The sequence below is a fragment of the Ammospiza caudacuta genome, chromosome 25, assembly GCF_027887145.1.
Source record: "Ammospiza caudacuta isolate bAmmCau1 chromosome 25, bAmmCau1.pri, whole genome shotgun sequence".
NCBI classification, from domain to species: Eukaryota; Metazoa; Chordata; class Aves; order Passeriformes; family Passerellidae; genus Ammospiza; species Ammospiza caudacuta.
The window spans coordinates 4,863,363-4,883,444 of NC_080617.1; the positions used below are offsets into that span (position 1 = coordinate 4,863,363).

The 20,082-nt window shown below is 46.0% G+C and overlaps 1 protein-coding gene across 2 annotated transcripts; it reads right to left on the reverse strand.

Annotated features, from left to right (window-relative positions):
• Positions 1 to 316: 316 nt before the first annotated feature.
• On the reverse strand, positions 317 to 14,971 carry LOC131568063 (protein argonaute-4). 2 transcript variants are annotated; one of them, XM_058819937.1, is made up of 18 exons: positions 14,869 to 14,971; positions 12,188 to 12,353; positions 11,418 to 11,538; positions 10,267 to 10,448; positions 9,733 to 9,869; positions 9,520 to 9,654; positions 9,268 to 9,355; positions 8,679 to 8,826; positions 8,484 to 8,603; positions 8,144 to 8,272; positions 7,882 to 8,015; positions 7,226 to 7,410; positions 6,821 to 6,980; positions 5,542 to 5,857; positions 4,373 to 4,507; positions 3,508 to 3,609; positions 3,095 to 3,294; positions 317 to 3,003 (listed from the first exon to the last, which is right to left on the reverse strand). In XM_058819937.1, the coding sequence occupies exons 1-18, from the start codon at positions 14,885 to 14,887 to the stop codon at positions 2,895 to 2,897; spliced, it is 2,586 nt and encodes an 861-aa protein (XP_058675920.1). In that variant the 5' UTR covers positions 14,888 to 14,971; the 3' UTR covers positions 317 to 2,894. The 2 variants fall into 2 exon arrangements, with proteins under 2 accessions (XP_058675920.1, XP_058675919.1); XM_058819936.1 differs by lacking the exon at positions 14,869 to 14,971 and having other exon boundaries at positions 12,188 to 12,405.
• Positions 14,972 to 20,082: the final 5,111 nt, after the last annotated feature.

Genomic DNA, 20,082 nt, shown 5'->3' on the forward strand with positions numbered 1-20,082 from the left:
CCTACAGCACATCCACAAAGGGGTCGGGGCTGTCAGTGCCAGCTCTGAGCCAGGGCCCTGCCCCATCCCAGCCAGGGTGGGCACAGGGCAGCCCCTGCACCTCCCTGTGGATGGAGCTGCCAGCAACACAAGAGCCAGACTGCTGGAGACAGGCTAACTAGGGATTGCCAGAGCTTGTTCAGAGCTCAGCAGGGACAAAGCAAGCAGAAATGGGTGAAAACAGGATTTCTGCCCCCTCCCCCCAGTTTTTTTTAATATTTTTTAATATATATATATATCAACCACCCCCTTCCCCAACTCCTTGAACTTTGCTACATTTAAAATCTTTCACACCACAGAGCTAAACAGTGGCCAACAGGCTTTATTTATAAAAAAAAAAACCAAAAAAAACCCCAAAAAACAAAAATCAAAACACCCTAAAACTACAGCTACAGAATGCACATCTTCCCATTGATTGACACATGCAGAACGAGTCACTCAGGCCCACAGGGCTCACTCAGGTCCTCAAGTCCTCCAGACTTGGGCTCAGACCTGCCTAGGGCAGCACTGCTGCAACTTGGATCCTGAACTTCAGTGCTTTCCCCCCAAAACTCCAGCCCTGGGCCCGGGGTGGGCTCACACCAGCCCCACTCGGGTGCTGGCCCAGGGCTCACCAGGGGCTGATGCTCCACCTGGTCTGAGGTTAAATATCCAGTCACAGGCAAACCAAGGAGAGGCTCTCTCTTCCCTCAGTCTCAACCAGGAATGCTTGGCACTGGACAATTAATTGGTGATAAAAGTTCATTTTTTTATGCACCCTTGTTAAACCAGCCCCATTCCTAGTGCACAAACTCAAATCAGGGATCTTGGATCCTACCACCTCCAACAGGTGCTCAGGTGCTTTTCAAGGTGCCAAAGTTCTCCGTGTGTGTTGGGTCAGTCAGAGTTCACTCTAAAAAGGGTTTTTGTGTCTTCTCCCTGAACGAGTACTGAGAAAAGCAGCGGTCAGTCTCCCACCCACATGTCCTGATTTTGTTACACAAGTGAGGTATTCTTTAAAAAAAAAGTTAAAAACCGTAAAAGAATCTTTTTTGTTTTTTCAATCTAAACCTGTCCTGGCACGTGCCAGGAGCAGGGTTCACTTCAGTCCCATTTTCAACAGAAATGAAAAGAGGTTAAACTTAATTTATGAGACGTACTACTGGCAAGGAGGTTGTAAAACTGTTTGAAGATGTTCAGTGTACTCTGGTACAACTGAAAACAACAGCATTTAGAAATGTAAACTTTCATTTATTTACAAGCTTAAAGACTGAAGGAATAGCATTTCCTATTGCTGAAATTTGGAGGGGGCTGGTTCCTAAGCTTTGGGACAGCAGACAACTTAGCAGCAAACCCCACACAAGTATCAGAGACCACAGTGCAATCCTTGGGCTCCTCAAACTCCTCCTCAGTTTAGGAATAAGCTTTAATCTGCACTAACTCAGGTATACAGTAAGGAATCTAGTCTTAAATTACTACGTTCATGGATTACAGGAATGCCAGGGAAACCAGGTCCCTGTTCTGGATTACAGGTTGCAGCTGAAAAAAGCCAAGCAGATTAAAAACCCTAATTTCTAGGCTGGGACAGAATCAGCATTTGAGACTCACACGGGTTCAACATGCTGTAAATGCAATTGTGTGGGCAACCCAGATTCCCAGGAAAAAAAAAACAGTTCAAAATGCTGGTACAAGTCCTCAGGTTGCCTGTCACACAATACATTTCAACTGCACACGTTGGCCTTTCCTACACGGAACACCCAGTTTCCAAGCTTATAAAAAATGTTGTAGACAGGACACCAACAGTGAATATAAAACAGTTAAAAATAATTCTTAAAAAAAGCATGGAAATGTGTCTTTTCTAATTTGTTTCAGAAACTGCCAAATTGTGTGTTCAGAAAACGACACGAGAATGTTGGTTAAACTCATGCACAATCCTCAGCTAGAAAATTACACTGTTTGGGGGGGCTTAAAAAACAAAGATTTATTGCCAAAGTTAAACCTTCTATGAGAAAAAAGTTTTAAAATCACTTAGATTTATCAAACCACACAGCAGCATAAAGTGGGCACTTTTGTAAAAGTTTGCAAAATACCTAAAAGCTAATTTTTTTTTTTTGTTTTATCATTTTTAGAGGGGGGAAATGATGGTTCAGTACTTGTTACGATACCATGGCAGTATTATTTATAACCATTATCATTAAAATCTACTGACAGGCATCACTATTGGTTATATTACACATTCACAGAACAAGAACCACCTATTAACTCGCAGTATAGTGCAATTGCTTTGCAGCCCAAGTCTGCAGAGATTAAAAAGATAATTAGTAAAACTGACAAAAAACTGCAATACCTGTGAAAGTTATGTTTGTTAAAAGGCATTTACAGTAGTGAAGTCTAAAATCTCCATAAAAAAATCTATGGCCCCACACGACAGAAGGATTACAGCGAGCTGGATAAAACATTTTGCCATCACATCATACTCACGAAGCAGGGCACGGAGACAGAGCAGCAGTCACCGTCAGCTCATGGGATGAGGAGAACTGAAAAAAACCACAGCTAGCAAAAGATTTGATAGAAACCTTTCGTGCCAAGTCCTTGAAAAATTTCAGGATGATCGGCCTTTGCGCTTTTGAGGTAAAAATTCAGTCCAATGCATCAGAAAAGACAAGTCTATGGATTTCTAGTACAGAAAACAATGAAACAAATGGCTCAATTGTGTTGGTGCATCAGACGTTGCAGTGAAGAACAAATTCAGTGCGACTGTCCGGAGCTGCTGGTAGTGGGCAGTCCAAAATCCCCCGGCCCTGGATAGAGCAGGAGGCTTCCAAACACTTCAGGACTGCATGGGTAGTTGTTTTGCCTCATCTTCCCAGGTGCTCTCAAGCGAAATACATGGTGTGCTGGGTGTCGTGGTGGATCTGCACGGCCTTGGCCAGCGCCTGCGGATCGCGGCCGTTGCTCTGCCCCGACACGTGGCTGCCCTCAGCGCTGTGAGCAGACACACACCATCAACGACTGGGACAAGCAGCACAGCCCAGCTTCACTACCTGCTCACCAGGATGATGAGGCCATTCCTTACCTGTCGTGATCCTTGTCCACAAGATGGTACCTGGCCCGAAATGCCACCAGCCGGGCGTAGTAGGCGGGCGCGGGGATGGAGACGGAGCGGGTGCAGCGCACGTACGTGTGGCACAGCTGGTACGTCAGCAGCTGCAGCTCGTCTGCTGTGAAACAATTGTCATCCCACAACACCTGGTAGTGGGAGGGCCGGCTGGTTCCCTGCAGAGAACAGGTGAGCAGTCAGCTGGAGAGCAACAGCAAGGACAGAGGTGGTACCTGCAGGCTGCACCTTCCAGCAGGCACTGAGGAGTCAGTGCCAAGCGGGCACCGACACACTCTGAGTCTGCCAAGCAACAAACAGAAGTGATTTTTCCCATGGGACAACTACAAGGATTTAGTCACACAGCCTGAGTGCAGCAGAGCTGACATTACCTGAATTCCTGCATGGCTACAGAGGTAAAAGTCAAATTCAGAAGGATGTGTGATGGTGCTGTCCACAGTAGTGCCTGCTGGTACGTTGCCACTTTTACCCACCTAGTGAAAAAGGTTTATTATTAGTCCATGGGCTTTTTTGGAAGTGACCCCAAAATGCTTTCAAAGATAGGCTCTATTGAAAGCTGCTGGAGAAATTACTGCTCAGAAAGGTGAAAATATATTAAGGTCGTTTACACAGGAGGAATGAAAATGTTCTCTGTGAATTCATTTTTAGAAACTTCGCCAAATTCAGCTGGTGTGTCATCAGAGGAAAATAAAACCCTTGCCAGCACCATTAAAACTGCAGAGTGGGATAAAGCCTACACAAGTAATTCAGGATCTGAAAATGCAGGTTCCTGAGATAAATTTATTTCATACCCTTGTTTGCTCTCACACCCTGGAGATCTGGGTTTTTAAGCCAACCTCAGATCAAGTTCTTCCCTAAAGAAGGTTCCTCAGCTGGCCTGTGGATTTGTACCACAGGCACATCTTAGATGCACCCGGAGACAGAACAGGGAACAGAGTGAACAGCCAGGTCAGCTCATCATCAGGAATCCTGGACTATAAAAACCAGGATACATCTCCAGGTACACAAATACTGGGATACTGAGCACACCTATTCCAAAAGAGGGAACAAGCTGTTCCATCTGATGCAGAGCAATAAAAAAAAGGAGGAACTGGTTATTTTGGTAGAGAAAGCCTGCTACCACTCAGTACTACTGCTGCTTTACAGCTTTAGTGGGCAAGATAGATCCCACCCCACTGAATCAAACAATCCCCCTTTCCTGTGCCACCACCTACCCCTCATGGAGTCAGTACTTGCCCTTTCAGTTTTGTCAGCACAGAACAGCCTGGTGTGATGCCTCTTCTGCACAACAATGTAGGTTATTCCAGGTCTATAATCTTCCTCCAAACTAATGCAGGCCTTCCTGATGGCGATCAGCTCTGGCCAAGCTACCTACAAGCAGAAGATTTAACTACTGTGTGATGAATTCAGTAGGTATTTGATTATTTTTTTTAACCTGTGTACAAATGCTGCATGATAAGGACATGATCAGACTGGTAAATTGTGCTTGCCCAGGACAATTCACGTAATTTTTAATAATTAGGTGAATTAAAAAAAAAATTAACCTAATTTTTTCCAATAACAAATATAATCTACATAAATAAAAATGCTGCATGGTAAGGGACACGAGCAGACTGGTAAATTGTGCTTGCCCAGGACAATTCACATAATTTTTAATAATTATAAGTGTGGTTTTTTTTAAATTTGAACATAATTTTTCCAATAACAAATATAATCTACATAAATACAAATGACACATTCTACATAAATACAAATGCTGCATGGTAAGGGACACGAGCAGACTGGTAAATTGTGCTTGCCCAGGACAATTCACTTAATTTTTAATAATTAAGTGAATTGTTTTTAATTTTTAACATAATGTTTCCAATAACAAATATAACCTACATAAATACAAATGCTGCATGGTAAGGGACACGAGCAGACTGGTAAATTGTGCTTGCCAAGGACAATTCACTTAATTTTTAATAATTTAAGTGAATTGTTTTTAATTTTTAACATAATGTTTCCAATAACAAATATAACCTACATAAATACAAATGCTGCATGGTAAGGGACACGAGCAGACTGGTAAATTGTGCTTGCCAAGGACAATTCACTTAATTTTTAATAATTTAAGTGAATTCTTTTTAATTTTTAACATAATGTTTCCAATAACAAATATAACCACATAAATACAAATGCTGCATGGTAAGGGACACGAGCAGACTGGTAAATTGTGCTTGCCCAGGACAATTCACTTAATTTTTAATAATTAAGTGAACTGTTTTTAATTCTTAACATAATGTTTCCAATAACAAATATAATCCACATAAATAAATATATTTTTTCAACAGCCAATCCCTTATAATCCACATAACTATATATCAATCCCTTTTTATAAGCAAGAAAAAATTATCAGGCAATACCTGTTTCATCTGTCCTTCCGACACTCCCCCTCTGTAGTAAATGATCCTGGTGGGCTTGAAGCGAGTGGATTTGTAGAACTGGATGAGCAGCTCCCGGACCATGTTGGTGAGGTCCTGGATCACCTCCTGGCTGTAGAGCAGCTCCTGGGAGGTCTCCTGGCGCGAGGTCTGCACGCGCACCGTGGCGCAGTAGCGGCTGGGGTGCCCGTCCATGCTGCCCACCACGGCCGCGATCGACGGCTTCTTCCCGTCCCCGGCCGGAGGGTGAGTCACGTCTGCTCCCAGAAAGATCACTGGCTGCTGGAACACCGAGGGCCTGTTGGGTAAGAGTGGGTTTATTAGTTAGAATCAATGAATTCCAGAAGGGTTTGGATTGGAAAAGGCCTTAAAGCACAGCCAGTTTCACCCACTCCACCCTAACCTTGGTGGCTCCAAGCCCTGTCCAACCTGGCTTTGAACAGCTCCAGGGATGGGGCAGCTACTCCGGGCAACCTGTGCCAGGGCCTCACTATCCTCACAGGGAAACATTCCTTCCTAATCTCTAATCTAGAAGTACTCTCTTTCAGTTTGAAGCCATTACTACAGTCCCTCTCTGGCCTCCTTGTTGGTCCCTTCAGATACTTGTTGTTGTGAAGGTTGTTTTCACACAACCTTCTCTTCTCCATCCTCCAACTTCCTCACCCTGACTTGAAAGGAGAGGTGGCCTCTTATCAACTCACAACAATAAATAACAACAGTAAAAAGAAAGAGGGCCAGGAACAAAAAAACATTAAAGCTGAGGAAGGTGCATCCAAAGCACTGAACAGAACTAAAACCTGTGAGAGTCTTTAAGGGCAAAATTCTTCTCTGCCTTCGGCACTTACAGTCCAGAAAGAACAGAAAGTGACAAGGACAGGATCAAAGGCAGACCAAGTTACAAGCATTGATTCCAAGTCACTCCTCCTCACTCCTTCTCTTTCAATTTGGACGTAAACACAGGATGCTATTGGAGGTGGCAAGAGGAAAAGGAACACTGAGTGAGGCCAAAGGCAGGAAAGAGACAGGAAAAAAACCTTGGTGAGTTTGGTGGCTCTGAGTGCTGGATGGCTCTGACTCCCCTTGGCTCAGGGCTTACTGGGAACACTCCAAATGCACACATATCCTCCACTGTCCACTCCAGACTGTGGGAATTTCTAAAGTATGTTTTATTTTGAAAAGTATCATTTTAGCAAACACAACAAAACAACACCACTTTCCTTGACAATGCAGACATTACAAAGAGCTTTTGATTGAATCTCACCTTTGATGAGGTACCAGCACATTGTTGATTCCTCCAAGCTTGGCATTAATCTTCAGACAGAGGTTGGACAGCGTTTGTGGAGAGGTTTTGACCACATTCTTTACCTGAACACACTGTGTGGCCATGCCTAGAAGAGTATCTCCAACCCGCTTGACTTCAGCTGTGACAGAAAACAAGGCAGTGGTTCCTGCTTGCTCTTATTTTTTTCAAATGTTACTCTAATTCAGATCCTTGAAACTTCACTGACAAATGTTCAGTTTGCTCTTTGGTAATACACAACTTCTCCAACCAGGCCTGACAAACCAACTCCAATCTTTTTAAAGAGAACCCATCTCCTCCTCTGCCTCCTCCCTGCCACCCACTTGCAGTACAACTCCTGATCACTCTACAGCCCCTTCTCCATACCATACACAGGTGTCTTCCCAGGCAGAATCACCACAATGAGCTGCAGGCCCACATAAGTCAGCTTTAAGTGTTTGAACATGGGCTCCACGCTGTCTGCACCCTGGGCGTACTTGCAGAAGCAGGGCTGGCCCTGGATGGGCATCCCGGCATCCTTGGAGATCTTGCGCAGCTGGTCTGTGAAACTCCTGAAACAGAAGTGGATTTGTTCTGGCCATCTCACCATGGCTCACTCATCAGTTTTATCAGCCAGATCTACACTGGTTCTGCTGTTTCACAGCACTACAGTAACTGTTTTTTAGCAATTCTATTCCCAGCAGGAGCTCACTAATATGACTCTAATCCTCTCTGAGGAAGGTCATCAGCCACTGTAGTTTTACAAGCCTTACAGAAACAGACATTTGAGATAAACATCCTGAGGCAGACTCCCAAATTAATACTGATGCTCTGGTAAATTTTCACTTATCCACCTAATTTATCTGAGCATTATTGCAACCATGACTTTTACCAATCAGTGGTTCACAGAACCTCTTTCCTTAGGATTCTGTAGAGTAATTTGAAGGGCAGGGGAAAACAAATTTTTACTACACATCACCTTTCAGAAACATGAGAAAAATACACCTTGAAATAGAATCCTAAATAAATAGGAAAATACTTACTTCAGCAAGTCTTCCCTGCATTGTTTTTGAGGAGCAAAACAGGCAACAGCCCAGACTTTAATCTCAATGCCAGCATAGAACTGTTTCCCTCTCATGTCCCACACGCCCTGGTTTGGTGTGGCCACAGTCTTGTTCTAGGGAAAAACCAAAGGCAAATTACAAATCAAGTGCTGCTCCATTTTGACTGTAGCCCATCAGACAAAACACCTCATGAATTTCAATAACCTCAGGATAAGGAGTTTTACAAGACATGGAAACTCACCCTGCCTCCATACTGCAGCATTGGGGCTGGCAGAACTCTGCCTGTCAGCTCTGTCATTTCGTTATGGACAACAATTCCAAACTCCTTCAGATAGGGATCAGGCCCACCAACCATACTGTTACTCTTCACCTGGGGACAAGACAAATACTGATGTCACCACACTAAAGCTTCAGGTGACTCTTTGTCATCAACAGCCTTTCTGTCTAGAAGGATTTGTTTTAACCAAAACAGATTTTTTAACTTCTCTCTTTGTCATGCTGCTCAACATCACCTGCTCCAATGCTCTGGAAAAGCCACGAGAAGTGACAAACACAGAGTGTGCAGCTGGAAAAACACTCACCAGTCTGCTGATCTCCTCCTGCCTGTCTGGGGCAGACCTGGCTGTTGCTTTTATCATGGTCGAGGTCTGATTGTCTGTCAGCTTCTTGATGCACCTCTGGCCTGCCACGATGTTACACACCTGCACAGGGAGGGGACAGGTGCTGTGACACTGTTTAACAGAGGACACCCCACAGTGCAGGACTCAGATCCTTACCTCCAGTGGCAGGTATGTGTGTTTCTGCTCCTGTCCCACTTGGAGACAGGGCAGGTGAGGGTATTTCAGCTGCAGACTGTACTTCTGCTTAAAATACTGAGCTACTGTGCACTCCATGGCCTGCCCATTCTCCAGCTGCAGAGGGAACCTAGAAATGACATTTGTTCTGGTTAAACTTTATCAGATTTTTTTAAGGTATGAAAAACCTATTCCAGACTACCTTTAACAAATCTCTATTTTCCTTACTTACTGAATCTCTCTTTTATGAAAAGATTTTAGAATATATACTGAATTTCTTGTATCTTAGCTATTTTAAAAAGAGGAGCTTTTGATAACTGTATTTAAAAGCCAGGATATAGCTCAGTTTTCCTGGGTTGAAAGAAATAGTAGTCAAAAAAAAGTAAAGAAAAAAGTAGTCAAAACCCACACTATTCCTCATCTCCACTAAGACTAAACATTCCTGTAAAGCCACACAGCTGCTTCACCTCCAGAATCAACTATTCCTGCATAAAAAATACATCAAATATAATCCAGATATATTGAATAGGTTGAAGATTTTAAGAACTGTCAGGCAGTGCTTGACACATACGTCTGGTGGCTGGCTGGTCGCCGGGTAACGTTGCAAACTCGGTATTTCCTCTTCATCTGGCCACAGTGGGTCACCTCTACTTTAAGACCTGAAAACCCAACAGAAAATAAATTCAGGGAAAGGAATCACCTTTGAAGAGGATGAAGGCAAAAAGGAACAGCCAGTTCTCCGTGTGCAGTGCAAATTTTCATTACAACATATTAAGAGCAGGTTTCAGTATTTTCTTGCAGCAGCTTTAGGACAAGCTTTTACCTCTGATTTCTTTGGTAAACTTGACACGCTGGGAGTCTGTCAGAGGTTTGCTTTGTTCACTGATGTTCTGGATGTCCAAGACCTCACACATGAACTCAATGATAGGCTGGGCACGGTAGAAAGCAGTCGCTGACACTAAAATAAAAAGACAGGACAATGAACTGGGAAGCACAAAGAACTCTGTTCATGAGTGAGACAGAATCTCCTACACACCATCAATGTTGAGCATCATGTTCCACATGGCAGGACGGACAGACTGGTGGAAGCCAAACCAGACCTCCCTGCCCCCTCCCAGGGGGTGGTAATAACCTTCAGGAGGGGAGAAAAAGGAGCGACCCACAGGGGTGTACCTGGGAAAAATAAGAAAATTAATACTCTGATCATTTATTCCTGATATACTTTTTAAATTCACACCTATAGTGTTTAAAACATGTTATTATTACAGCATGTTATAACTGTCAGAGCTGACTTATGGCAAGAACACAAAGACTTTTCTGAAAGGGCAGCTGGAAAGGCTACAGCAAATTCCTGTTAGAAACATGACCAGCAGACACAAGTCTAGTTCAGATCACATTTCCCTATTCTAGTGCAAATTTGTAAGGCAGGTGTTGAATTACATGGCTGTATCCCTCATCCCTTCTACCACAGGAGTGCAATGGGCAGCAGAGCAGCAGCAAGGAATGACAAACACAAAGGTTAGGATGGATAGAAGACATACCCAGTCAGGAAGGCCCCACAAGTACCCACCTCATGGAGGGAAGGTGCCGTGTGATTACATCCAGTGCCTGTACAGAATCTTCAGGCACTTCATTCAAGTGCCCTGCCAGAGCTTCCAGCAGCATCTGAAGGCTGACGACTGACACCCACTGAATGGAAACCTTAAATGTCTGGTCCTTCCCCTCTCCTGGAAGTGTAACCTCCATATCCACCTGCCACAGGCACAAGAAAATTAAGCACAAGCTTTTGTTATGGATTGCAGACAGACACAACCCTTAGCAATGGTACAGTTTTCTCCTAGGCATCCTTTGATTCTGTATTTTTGATTATTAGTTTGTGTAATGACCTTAAAATATTACAACTGCCTCCCTCAGGACTTTGAAAGTTTGTCATTTATTCATCTGAGACACTGCACTGAAGTATCTTTAAATGTAAATTTTCAGCAGTGATTAGTATGGTGACATCAAAGCTCTGGAGAACAGTGAGTCATTTTTTTAAGTCAGCCAATTAATAGCAAGATGTTTTGTGAACCAAATGGGAAGGCAAGAAAACCTTTTGGTCATAATGGAGACTCACTGAGAGACACAAATCTCAGAGTTCTGGCAGAGCACTTGGGATGATTGTCACACCCCACAGCCCAGAGGGTAACTGTGAACTCATCCTGGACATCCTCCAAGGCACAACAATGACCAGATCCCTTGGGAGATCAGTAGATGGGGGGAAGTTTTGTTTAGAGCTGGGGTGCACAGGCAAGGCAGGAACAGCTGATATCTGGGTGTTCCAGGAAAACAAGGACATATCTCCACAGCACAACCAAACCCAACCAGAGTCATCATCAGCTACAATGACTTTATCAGTCAGCAACAGAACAAGGGTCAGAACAGGGAAAAGGGAAGTTCCCACCAGGCTGAAAGAAAAATAATCTCCTTGCAGCTCTAAGAGCAAAGTGTAGTTCTCATGTCCCGTGATATTCTGTAGCTGAAGAAGCAGGAATTGGAAACCCAAAGACACAAACTGCAGTAAAACACCAGTGAGCTCCTTGACTCCCTGACTGGTCCTGTCTGTCATTTCCAAGACTACACCAACAGGTGCGACAGTATTTTGGGTTTATCTCAATAAAAGAACACTTTTCAAACGACACTGTAACAGTTTTCCTGTGGAAAAGTTAAAGCAACACTTACTCTGTCCCTGCCAATGGGTAAGGGGTGTGCTGTGTACATGTTCCTCTTCCCATCATAGCCAGGCTGCCGATCCCCAAATATCTGCATCTTGAAGTGCCTCACCATCGTGTCCACCACCTCCCTAGGCAGTGATTCATTAAGAGGAAGAACAGAAAATTCAGTAATAATCTTACACAATTTAAATTTTTTTTTTCATTTTTTCTTAAAGGAGAAAGATATGAGAAACAGTAATGCACAAAACACCCCTAGGTCACACCAGAAGCTGTGAATGTCACCTCCAGGTTAAGACATCCACGTATGGCACACACAGTGTCTGTACAGGTATCTGTGCTGTCAGCAGAGCTGCAGCCAAAACAAGCAGAGGAAGATGTTCTCCAAAACATCCTGGAGATGTTCTTACACAGGAGCCTTGGGGTGGGTGGGAGCACTCTGTGGATTGATCCATGTGTGGACTCCAAAATCTACAAGCTGAAATGCCTCCCCTCAGCTGCTACACTTGTTTGTGTAACAGACTGTGGAACAATTACCAGGGACATTGACTTGTAGACTGTAAAATAAAACCAGCTGGAGGTCAATGCTCAGTACATTTCCCAGAGCCTTCCAGATTACAGGCCAATTTCAAGAATATTACAGTTCACTGAAAAACAACTGCTGACCACAGTACAAACACAACCAGGCCTTCAGCAGATGGAGAATTCCTAGGATGCAAGGCTTCCTTACATCAGGCATATACACTTAATTTAAACCAATAAACCTTTATTAACTCCTACCTGTTGACTCTTCGGGGGCGTTTCTCTGGTTTGATATCCACATCATAGTGATAAACATCAATCTTGGGGATCTGAACCTGGAAGTGGTTGGCCAGGAGCCGGATGGGTTTGCCAACAGTGCCCAGGCCTGGGCGACGGGGAGGCTGGAAAAGGCTGGTTGGGGGCCCTGGAAAGTCAAATAAATGTGTGTGAGATGTGATGGGCACTCCATGCACCATTTGACTGGCCAGGAAGAAATCTTAAAGCTTTTTGAGGCTGCAAAGAGAGGTGTTCAAAGAGGCTCAGCCTTTCAGCTGCTCAGAACTTCAAGGTAAAAAATGTGTTCCCTAAAGCATGTAGAGGTAGGTGCCATAAATCATTCTTAAAATTTTAGTGGCATTTATTCATGACCGTGGTTAAAAGCTTCAGAGAGAGAACTGCATTCCCTTCCTGAGAGGGAATGCAACCATACAGATATTATGTATTTTCATTTAATGCAAAGAGAAATACATCCCCACCTCCATCTCTAAAACAAACAGCCACAAAAGCCACACTTTGTCATTGTTTTCACTACAGGCTTAAAGTTCAGACGTCAATGATCCAATTTAAAACTCCAGTGTAAAGACAGGAGTGAGGAAAGGTTCAGGCTTTCCTCTAAGTAGAAGGATAAGGGAGAAAGCATTAGACAGGTATGGACTCTTGGAGACATGGAGATATTTTATTGGGACAAAAGAAGAGCTTCAGGAACAGATCTAAGGAGGAAATTATGAGAGGCCTGGAAGCATTGCTCACATGCAAGCTGGTCACTAGGGAAGCCTTTAGTTACCCTCCTCAAAGTGCTAAGATCTGAGATACCACGTTAACGAGATTAAACTGACTATTTTTTAAATCGATCAGAGCCTCAGCTGACACTGCACATAAAGCAAATGACATTGGTATATTTTCATGGGTTTGTCTGTATCTGAGCAAGGCTCAGTGTGATCAAAGTGTCTTCCCTCTGTTGTAGAGTAGCAAAGGAGAGGGCAAGCACTCTCACTAGAATGCAATAATAAACCTATCATAAAACTCAGGGCAAATTTAGCATTATAACCTGACAGCATCCATGTAAGACAAAATCTCAGAGTTTGTACCAGGAGAAAGGAGAGGTAGGTGACTCCTATTTGGGTACACTTCAGGGTGCAGCAATAAACTTTAACACAACCATAAACTAAAGCCAGGACCAGATCCCAGGAGATTCCACACTGGATTTAAAAGCCATCCATTGGCTACTGCATTACAAATGAAATCACCACCCTAAGGACACCAGCCCTGGGATATTTTTAAGCAGAGGGAACACAGAGCATGTAAGTTCTGAAGCCCACAGCTCTGCAGAGGGGACAGACACCCCACAGGACACATTCCTGGCCCCACACCCACCTCAAGGATCATGCTCACTCATGGTCAGACCTGTTGTAGGGTACAGTTAGTGTTTAAAAAAAGTTACAGTCTGTTGTTTAAAAAAACTACAGCTGTCTTGACAAGCGTGAATCATTGAGGGCAATCAAAGTTTGCTGTGCTTATTTGGATACGAGAGATGATCCATTAATCCCATGCTAATTAATCTGAAGGAAGTGCAGGCACTGACCTCCTGCAAGAGATTAAATGACAACTATATTTACCTATTTTCCTCCCTTGGTACTGACAAGTTCTGCAAACACGCACACCAACGCTGCCCTCTGTTTTGACCACAGGAAATAAAACTTACATCTCCTTCTTCCTAAAGTTATTTCTCAAAGGATTCTAGAGAATCAGCTACAAACTGCTCTCCCATCTGAAGCCAGGCTGCTCTGGCATCACAGGATTTTCATTTGATCAGCCTGACTAGGGTTCTATGTGCTGTTATATTTTAATTTCTCTTACTCTACAACCATTATAAACTAAGCACCTCAACCGAATTGCTTCAGACAGGAAGCAGTTTTCAAAACTGAAAGAGAATCTGCTTCTCCAGCTGGAACTCAGGGAGGCCAGGATACATCACACACTTACAGCAGGCTCTGAGTCAGCCCTCACTACCTCAAACTCTGGATTCTTCTGGAATTGCACCTTTGTGTCAATAAACGTTTCCTATCGCACCAAAATTAACATCACTTCGCTTTTACCAATCCTTTGAATGGGAACTTGATGGGTCAGGTGTACAGGCCACTGAGGGCTAGAAATACATCCCGCAGGCATTTGATAGGAGAATAATCACGGAATAGGACACAAGCAGGAAAGCAGCACATGCAAAAACCCACCAGCATTTAAGCGAAGTTTGTTAAAGAAATAAACACCCCTATTTTCAGACAGCATCACCTTAAACTCTCAGCAATAGCTCAATGTCAAATACAAAACTTATCACTGCACAGGTTGCAGGGCGCGCATCGCTGTGACACCACAGCCCTGTCCCCGTCCCCTCGCTGTCGCTGTCCCGCTGCAGCCCCGTCCCGTTCACCCCGGCGAGGTCGAGCCGCGTCCCCCGGTGGCCCCGGCAGCAGCGGGGCCGTGCGGGCATCCGCAACCCCCACGCAAAGTTTGCGACCCGCAGCGGCTCCTGGGCACCGGGCACTGCCGGCGGCTCCGAGCGGGCCCCGCTGTGCCGGGGAGCCCCGCCGGGCCCGCGGCCTCCTTCCCCCGCTGTCACGGCCCGACAGGCCGCGGCCCCCGCGCCCCCCCCGCGCTCTCACCGGGTCCCAGCGCCTCCATGGCGGCGGTGGCGGCCTCGCTGCTCTCGCCGCCGGCCCCGCCGCCCGCCCCGGGCCCCGCCGCCGGCCCCGCCGCCGCCGCGTAGCGCTTGATCTCGGGAATATTGGCGGCGGGGTGGGGGTCCGGCGCGGACACGGGGGCGGCGGGGCGGGAGGCGGCGGCGGCCGAGGAGGAGGATGAGGAGGAGGCAGCGGGGGCGCGGCGGGGAGCGCTCCCCGCGTTCCGCTTCCCCGAGCGGCGGCGCGAACAATCCCCGCGCTGCGCCCCCGCCGAGCCCGCGCGCGCCCCCGCCGCCGCCAGCACGCGCCCGAGCGCGCTCCCGGGACGGGGATGAGGAGGAGGAGGAGGAGGAAGAGGAGGAAAAGGAGGAGGAGAAGGGAGGGAGGAAGAGGCCGCTCCGCGCTGCCCGGCGCCGCCGGCTCGCGCACGCGCGCCGCCCCCCCACCGCCCGCGGGAGCGCGCACGCCGCCCGCGCGACCCCGCAGCCGCAACAGGTGCCGGGTGTGAATCACGGAATCCCGGAATATTCCGGGTTCCAAGGGACCCTGGAGATCGCCCAGTCCCAACCCCCTGCCAAGGCAGGGGCACCCGAGCAGGTGACAGGGACGCGGCCAGGTGCGGTTGGAATGTCTCCGGATGGGGACACCACGCCCTCCCTGGACACCTGTTCAGTGCTCGCCCACCCTCAACATAACCAAGTTCTTCCTCATGTTAGGGTGAAACACTGTGGTTTTGGTTATGGCCATTGCTCCTCATCCTGCTCCTGCGCACCAGCGAAATGATCCTTTTCAGTGGTGCCCAGCAACAGGGTGAGGAGCAATGGCCATAAACTAAAACACTTCCTCAGTATAAGGATGAACTCTCCATGAGGGTGGCCGAGCACTGGAACAGGATGCCCGGGGAGATTATGGAGTCTCCCTGTCCAGAGAAATTCCAAACTCACCTGGATGCATTCCTGTGTCACCTGCTCTGGGTGACCCTGCCTTGGCAGGTGCATTGGCCTGGATGATCTACAGAGGTCTCCTCCAACCCCAACATTTTTGTGATTTGGTGAAAAGAGTCTGGCACCATTCTCTTGGTACCTGCCTTTCAGATATTGGTGTGGATTGATGGGGTCCCTTCTCCAGAATAATCAGGCCCAGCTCCCACAGTCTCTCCTGATCCCCCATCATCTTTGTGGCCTCTGCTGGACCCCCTCCAGTATCTCCTTGTCTTTCTTGTCCTGAGGAGCCCAGAACTGGACACAGCACTCCAGATGTCCCTCACTAGGGCTGGGTGTCAGGATTTCCTCTGCTGGCTCTTCCCAGGGTGCATCTCATGCATGTGGCCCTTCCAGAGCTGCCTCAGTAGAGGTGAGAGCTGCTGCCCCTTGGGCACCAGGAAGGAGGGAATTGTCTGTCTGTACCTCCCTGTTCTGTACCAAAACCCAACACCTGTTTGCAGGTTTAATAATTAACCCAGAACTCCAGCACGCTCTGTGCCAGCCAGCCTGATGGTGCCTGCCTGCCCACAGCGGTGCTGCTCCAGCTTCACCCGTCCTCCACTGCTCCCCAAAACCAGGCAATTCTCCCTGCTCAATTGATGACACCCTGAATAACTCCCAGCACCAGCTAAACAGCCTCAGTGGGGTTTAAAACACACGACTGTCAGAATTCAGGACATCCCTCTGGCTGTCCTGGATTGCCAGGGGGCTCAGAGACCCTGGCACAGAGCCCAAGACCTCTGTGACTTCGATTATGACCCATGGAAAAAGTTACCAACCTTATTTGAGGATCTGCAAGCCATGACAGTCTAAGCAGAATAATAATCAGTTTGTCACGGGATGAAAAATATCTTTTTGGGGTTTTTAGAATGGGGGTTCAGGGGGCAAGATGGAGGAATCTGGGCATGTCCAGCCTTTTTCCTTCTTCTTCTTGGCCTCCATCTTCTGCTGTGATGGTGGCACTTTTGGATTGGTTTAGAGTAGAAGCTCACTGTCTAACATAGGTGATAAATATTGGAAAGTTATTGTAAATATTGTACATATAGTTTTTAGTGTAAAAAGATAACAACACTGCCCTGAGGGTGGCCAGAGTGCCTTTGACTGTCCTGCTGAGTGGACCTCGACAGGCCAGGAGAAAGAATTTTATAGATAAGAAACAATAAACAACTTGAGACCAAGAACTGAAGAGCTCTGACTCCTTCTTCAACTGCTGGGCTGGGAAAAGAGAATTTTTAACACATCTTGGGGTCACTGTGAGCAGCTAAAGCCTCAAGAGCTGACAAAACAGGATTTGCACAAGACAGGTGACCACAGCAGTGACCAGAGCTGTGACCAGCAGCCCTTGAGGTGCTCTGTGGGTACAGAATGGCTGAGGATCCACGAGAGCTGGAGATCCACGAGGGCTGGAGATCCACGAGTGGCTGGAGATCCACGAGTGGCTGGAGATCCACGAGGGCTGGAGATCCACGAGTGGCTGGAGATCCACAAGTGGCTGGAGATCCATGAGTGGCTGGAGATCCACAAGTGGCTGGAGATCCACGAGTGGCTGGAGATCCATGAGGGCTGGAGATCCACGAGTGGCTGGAAATCCACAAGGGCTGGAGACCCACAAGGGCTGGAGATCCACCAGTGGCTGGAGATCCACAAGGGCTGGAGATCCACAAGTGGCTGGAAATCCACAAGTGGCTTGAGATCCATCAGTGGCTGGAGATCCACAAGGGCTGGAGACCCACAGGTGGCTGGAGATCCACAAGTGGCTGGGGATTCATCAGTGGCTGGAGATCCACGAGGGCTGGAGATCCATGAGTGGCTGGAGATCCACCAATGGCTGGAGACCCACAAGTGGCTGGAGATCCACCAACGGCTGGAGATCCACCAGTGGCTGGGGATCCACAAGTGGCTGGAGATCCACCAATGGCTGGAGATCCACCAGTGGCTGGGGATTCATCAGTGGCTGGAGATCCACCAGTGGCTGGCACAACCTTGGACACCACCCAGGAGCTGCCTGGGAACCCATGGTGTCCCACTGACCAGGGTGTTCAGCTCCTGGGGACAACTTTACCGTGGCCATGTCCCCTTATCCTCACAGACAATAAATTTGTCCTCTGTTAAAGAGACAACACTTCCAGCCATGTGTCATTAATAAAAAGCCCAGGGAGTTTTTGCCTTTTTAAGCAGTTTATGCTGTTTTAGCGAGCTGCTCCCTCGTGCACCTCCTGGGTTCTGTTTAACCAACAGCTCCCTGCTGACTCACCAGAAAATCAGAAGTCAAAACATTTTATAAATAATAAATGCTGAGTCCACTTTATTTGCCTTTTTTAACCTGTGGGGCTGATATTTTCCAAGTTGAAACATCAAAATCTATTTTAAAATGAAATGAAATCTGAGATTCTCACATAGATCTGAGATTCTCTCATAATTCCCTGACAGCAGGGGATGAACACCTGAGGAAAAAACCAGTTTTACCAGACCAGTAACAAACTCCACAACATCTGGCAACATTTCCATGCTATTATTCATCATATCTATGTATAAAAAACATGTAAAAAACACAGATAGTACTTTCAAAAAACCCACCAAAGATACAATCTCTGTCTCCAGAAATCTGCAATACAAAGGCTCAGTCCTGTAAGATGTTGAGTGTGATAACTAAAGCCTTTACTCACTGCATTATAAATTCAATTAACTTGATAAATATTACACACATAGTGAGACATCCCCACTGCCACAGCAGTCAGAACCCCATTTCTCTATATTAACCCAGCCTTATCTTGAAACAGCCACATTTCCAGGGTCAAGGCTGGATTTGGGAATGACAGATCAGAGTTATGACAGGATTATCTCTGAGGATTTCCTTCTAAACACCTCATCTGCCACAAGCTGAGGAAAGAGTATGTTGTTTAGTAGAAAACAGACTCCTAAACTAGCTTTTATAACATAAATGTCTTAACACGGGGCTTGATCCAGTGCTAAAACTCTGTGTGGCATTTAGAACCTCCTTCATGGCAAACATTTTACCTGTTCCATGGCTGCCTCTGTGTGCCAGGTATGAGTAAGAACCCAGGATCAGAAATTACCTAATAAGGCCAATCTTTTTCTCACCTTTTTCTTGTCAGCTGACTCTGACTCTCATCCTGACGCAGCCCTGAGGAGGTGTGTTTGTGCAGAGCCAGCATCTGTCCCTCTGTTACTAAACACTCATTATTAAATTAATTACTGCAGCTCCTGCAGCAGCTAGAAGAAAGCAGAACTGTGCTGTTTGTGGTGGGTTTCATGGATGTTTGCTTTTCTCACTTCCTTTGTTCTCAGGCTTGTTGGCTCCATGTGACCTGTCATGGTGGATCAGTCCATCTGACAAAACCATAACAATAAAACACCCCAAAAACTGACCAAACACCCCAAAACACTTCTTATTTTTTCCTTGCCTTCAGTGACAGCAGATTCCCACTGGGTCACTTGGAAGGAAATGTATTACTGTAGCAGGATGTTCTACAAAGTAATTGTAATTATGAAAAAAGTGCCAAATACCCCCAATTGTGGATCAGAACAGGGTCCCTGACACTCACCCCAGCTCAGGGCTCTCCCTCCAGCTACTTGCAAAAGAACTTCACAACTAAATGTAACAAAAATGGATAATGTAGAATATTTTTATATTTGGATTCACTCTGTACTAGAATATCCCTGTATGGGCCATTCACCTTGCACTTGGACTTGATGATCCTTGTGGGTCCCTTCCAACTTCGAATATTTTGTGTAATCTGTGAAGTATGAAGTGATTTGCATCTGTTGAGTAGTTCTTCATTGACTTTTGTGTTTTCATTAAATTTTCCTGGCTTCAGAAGCTTTTCTTCCCTTAAGGAGCATTAAGCAGCAAGGTTAAGTAAAGAAGTTGTTAAATAACTACATAATGAGACTTGATGACTTACGAGAGGTAAAACTTACATCTTTTGTATGTAGAGGGAATATGCAGAAATTCAAGAGAGAAATTGAAAGAAATGGAAAGAATTTACGCAAAAGGTTTGAGCCTTCATCCACCTAACATGAGTGGGGTTGGCTCAGACTATGTCTGTACAGCAGCCAATGGAAAGTGCATGTATTTTATTCTGTAAATAGGACACTGCTGACAGTAATAGCTGTGTGTATCTAATATCCATGAGCTCGACTCGTGTGCTCTCACCCGGAGACACGACATGTAGCATATCCCGAAGATCAG

Coding starts and splice junctions, on each gene's coding strand:
- LOC131568063 (XM_058819936.1), bottom strand. CDS start 12,405: ATGGTGCATGGAGTGCCCATCACATCTCACACACATTTATTTGACTTT. Junction 8,016..8,143: donor TGCTGCAGTATGGAGGCAGG/GTGAGTTTCCAT, acceptor GTTTTTCCCTAG/AACAAGACTGTGGCCACACC. Junction 7,411..7,881: donor TGCAGGGAAGACTTGCTGAA/GTAAGTATTTTC, acceptor CTTCTGTTTCAG/GAGTTTCACAGACCAGCTGC.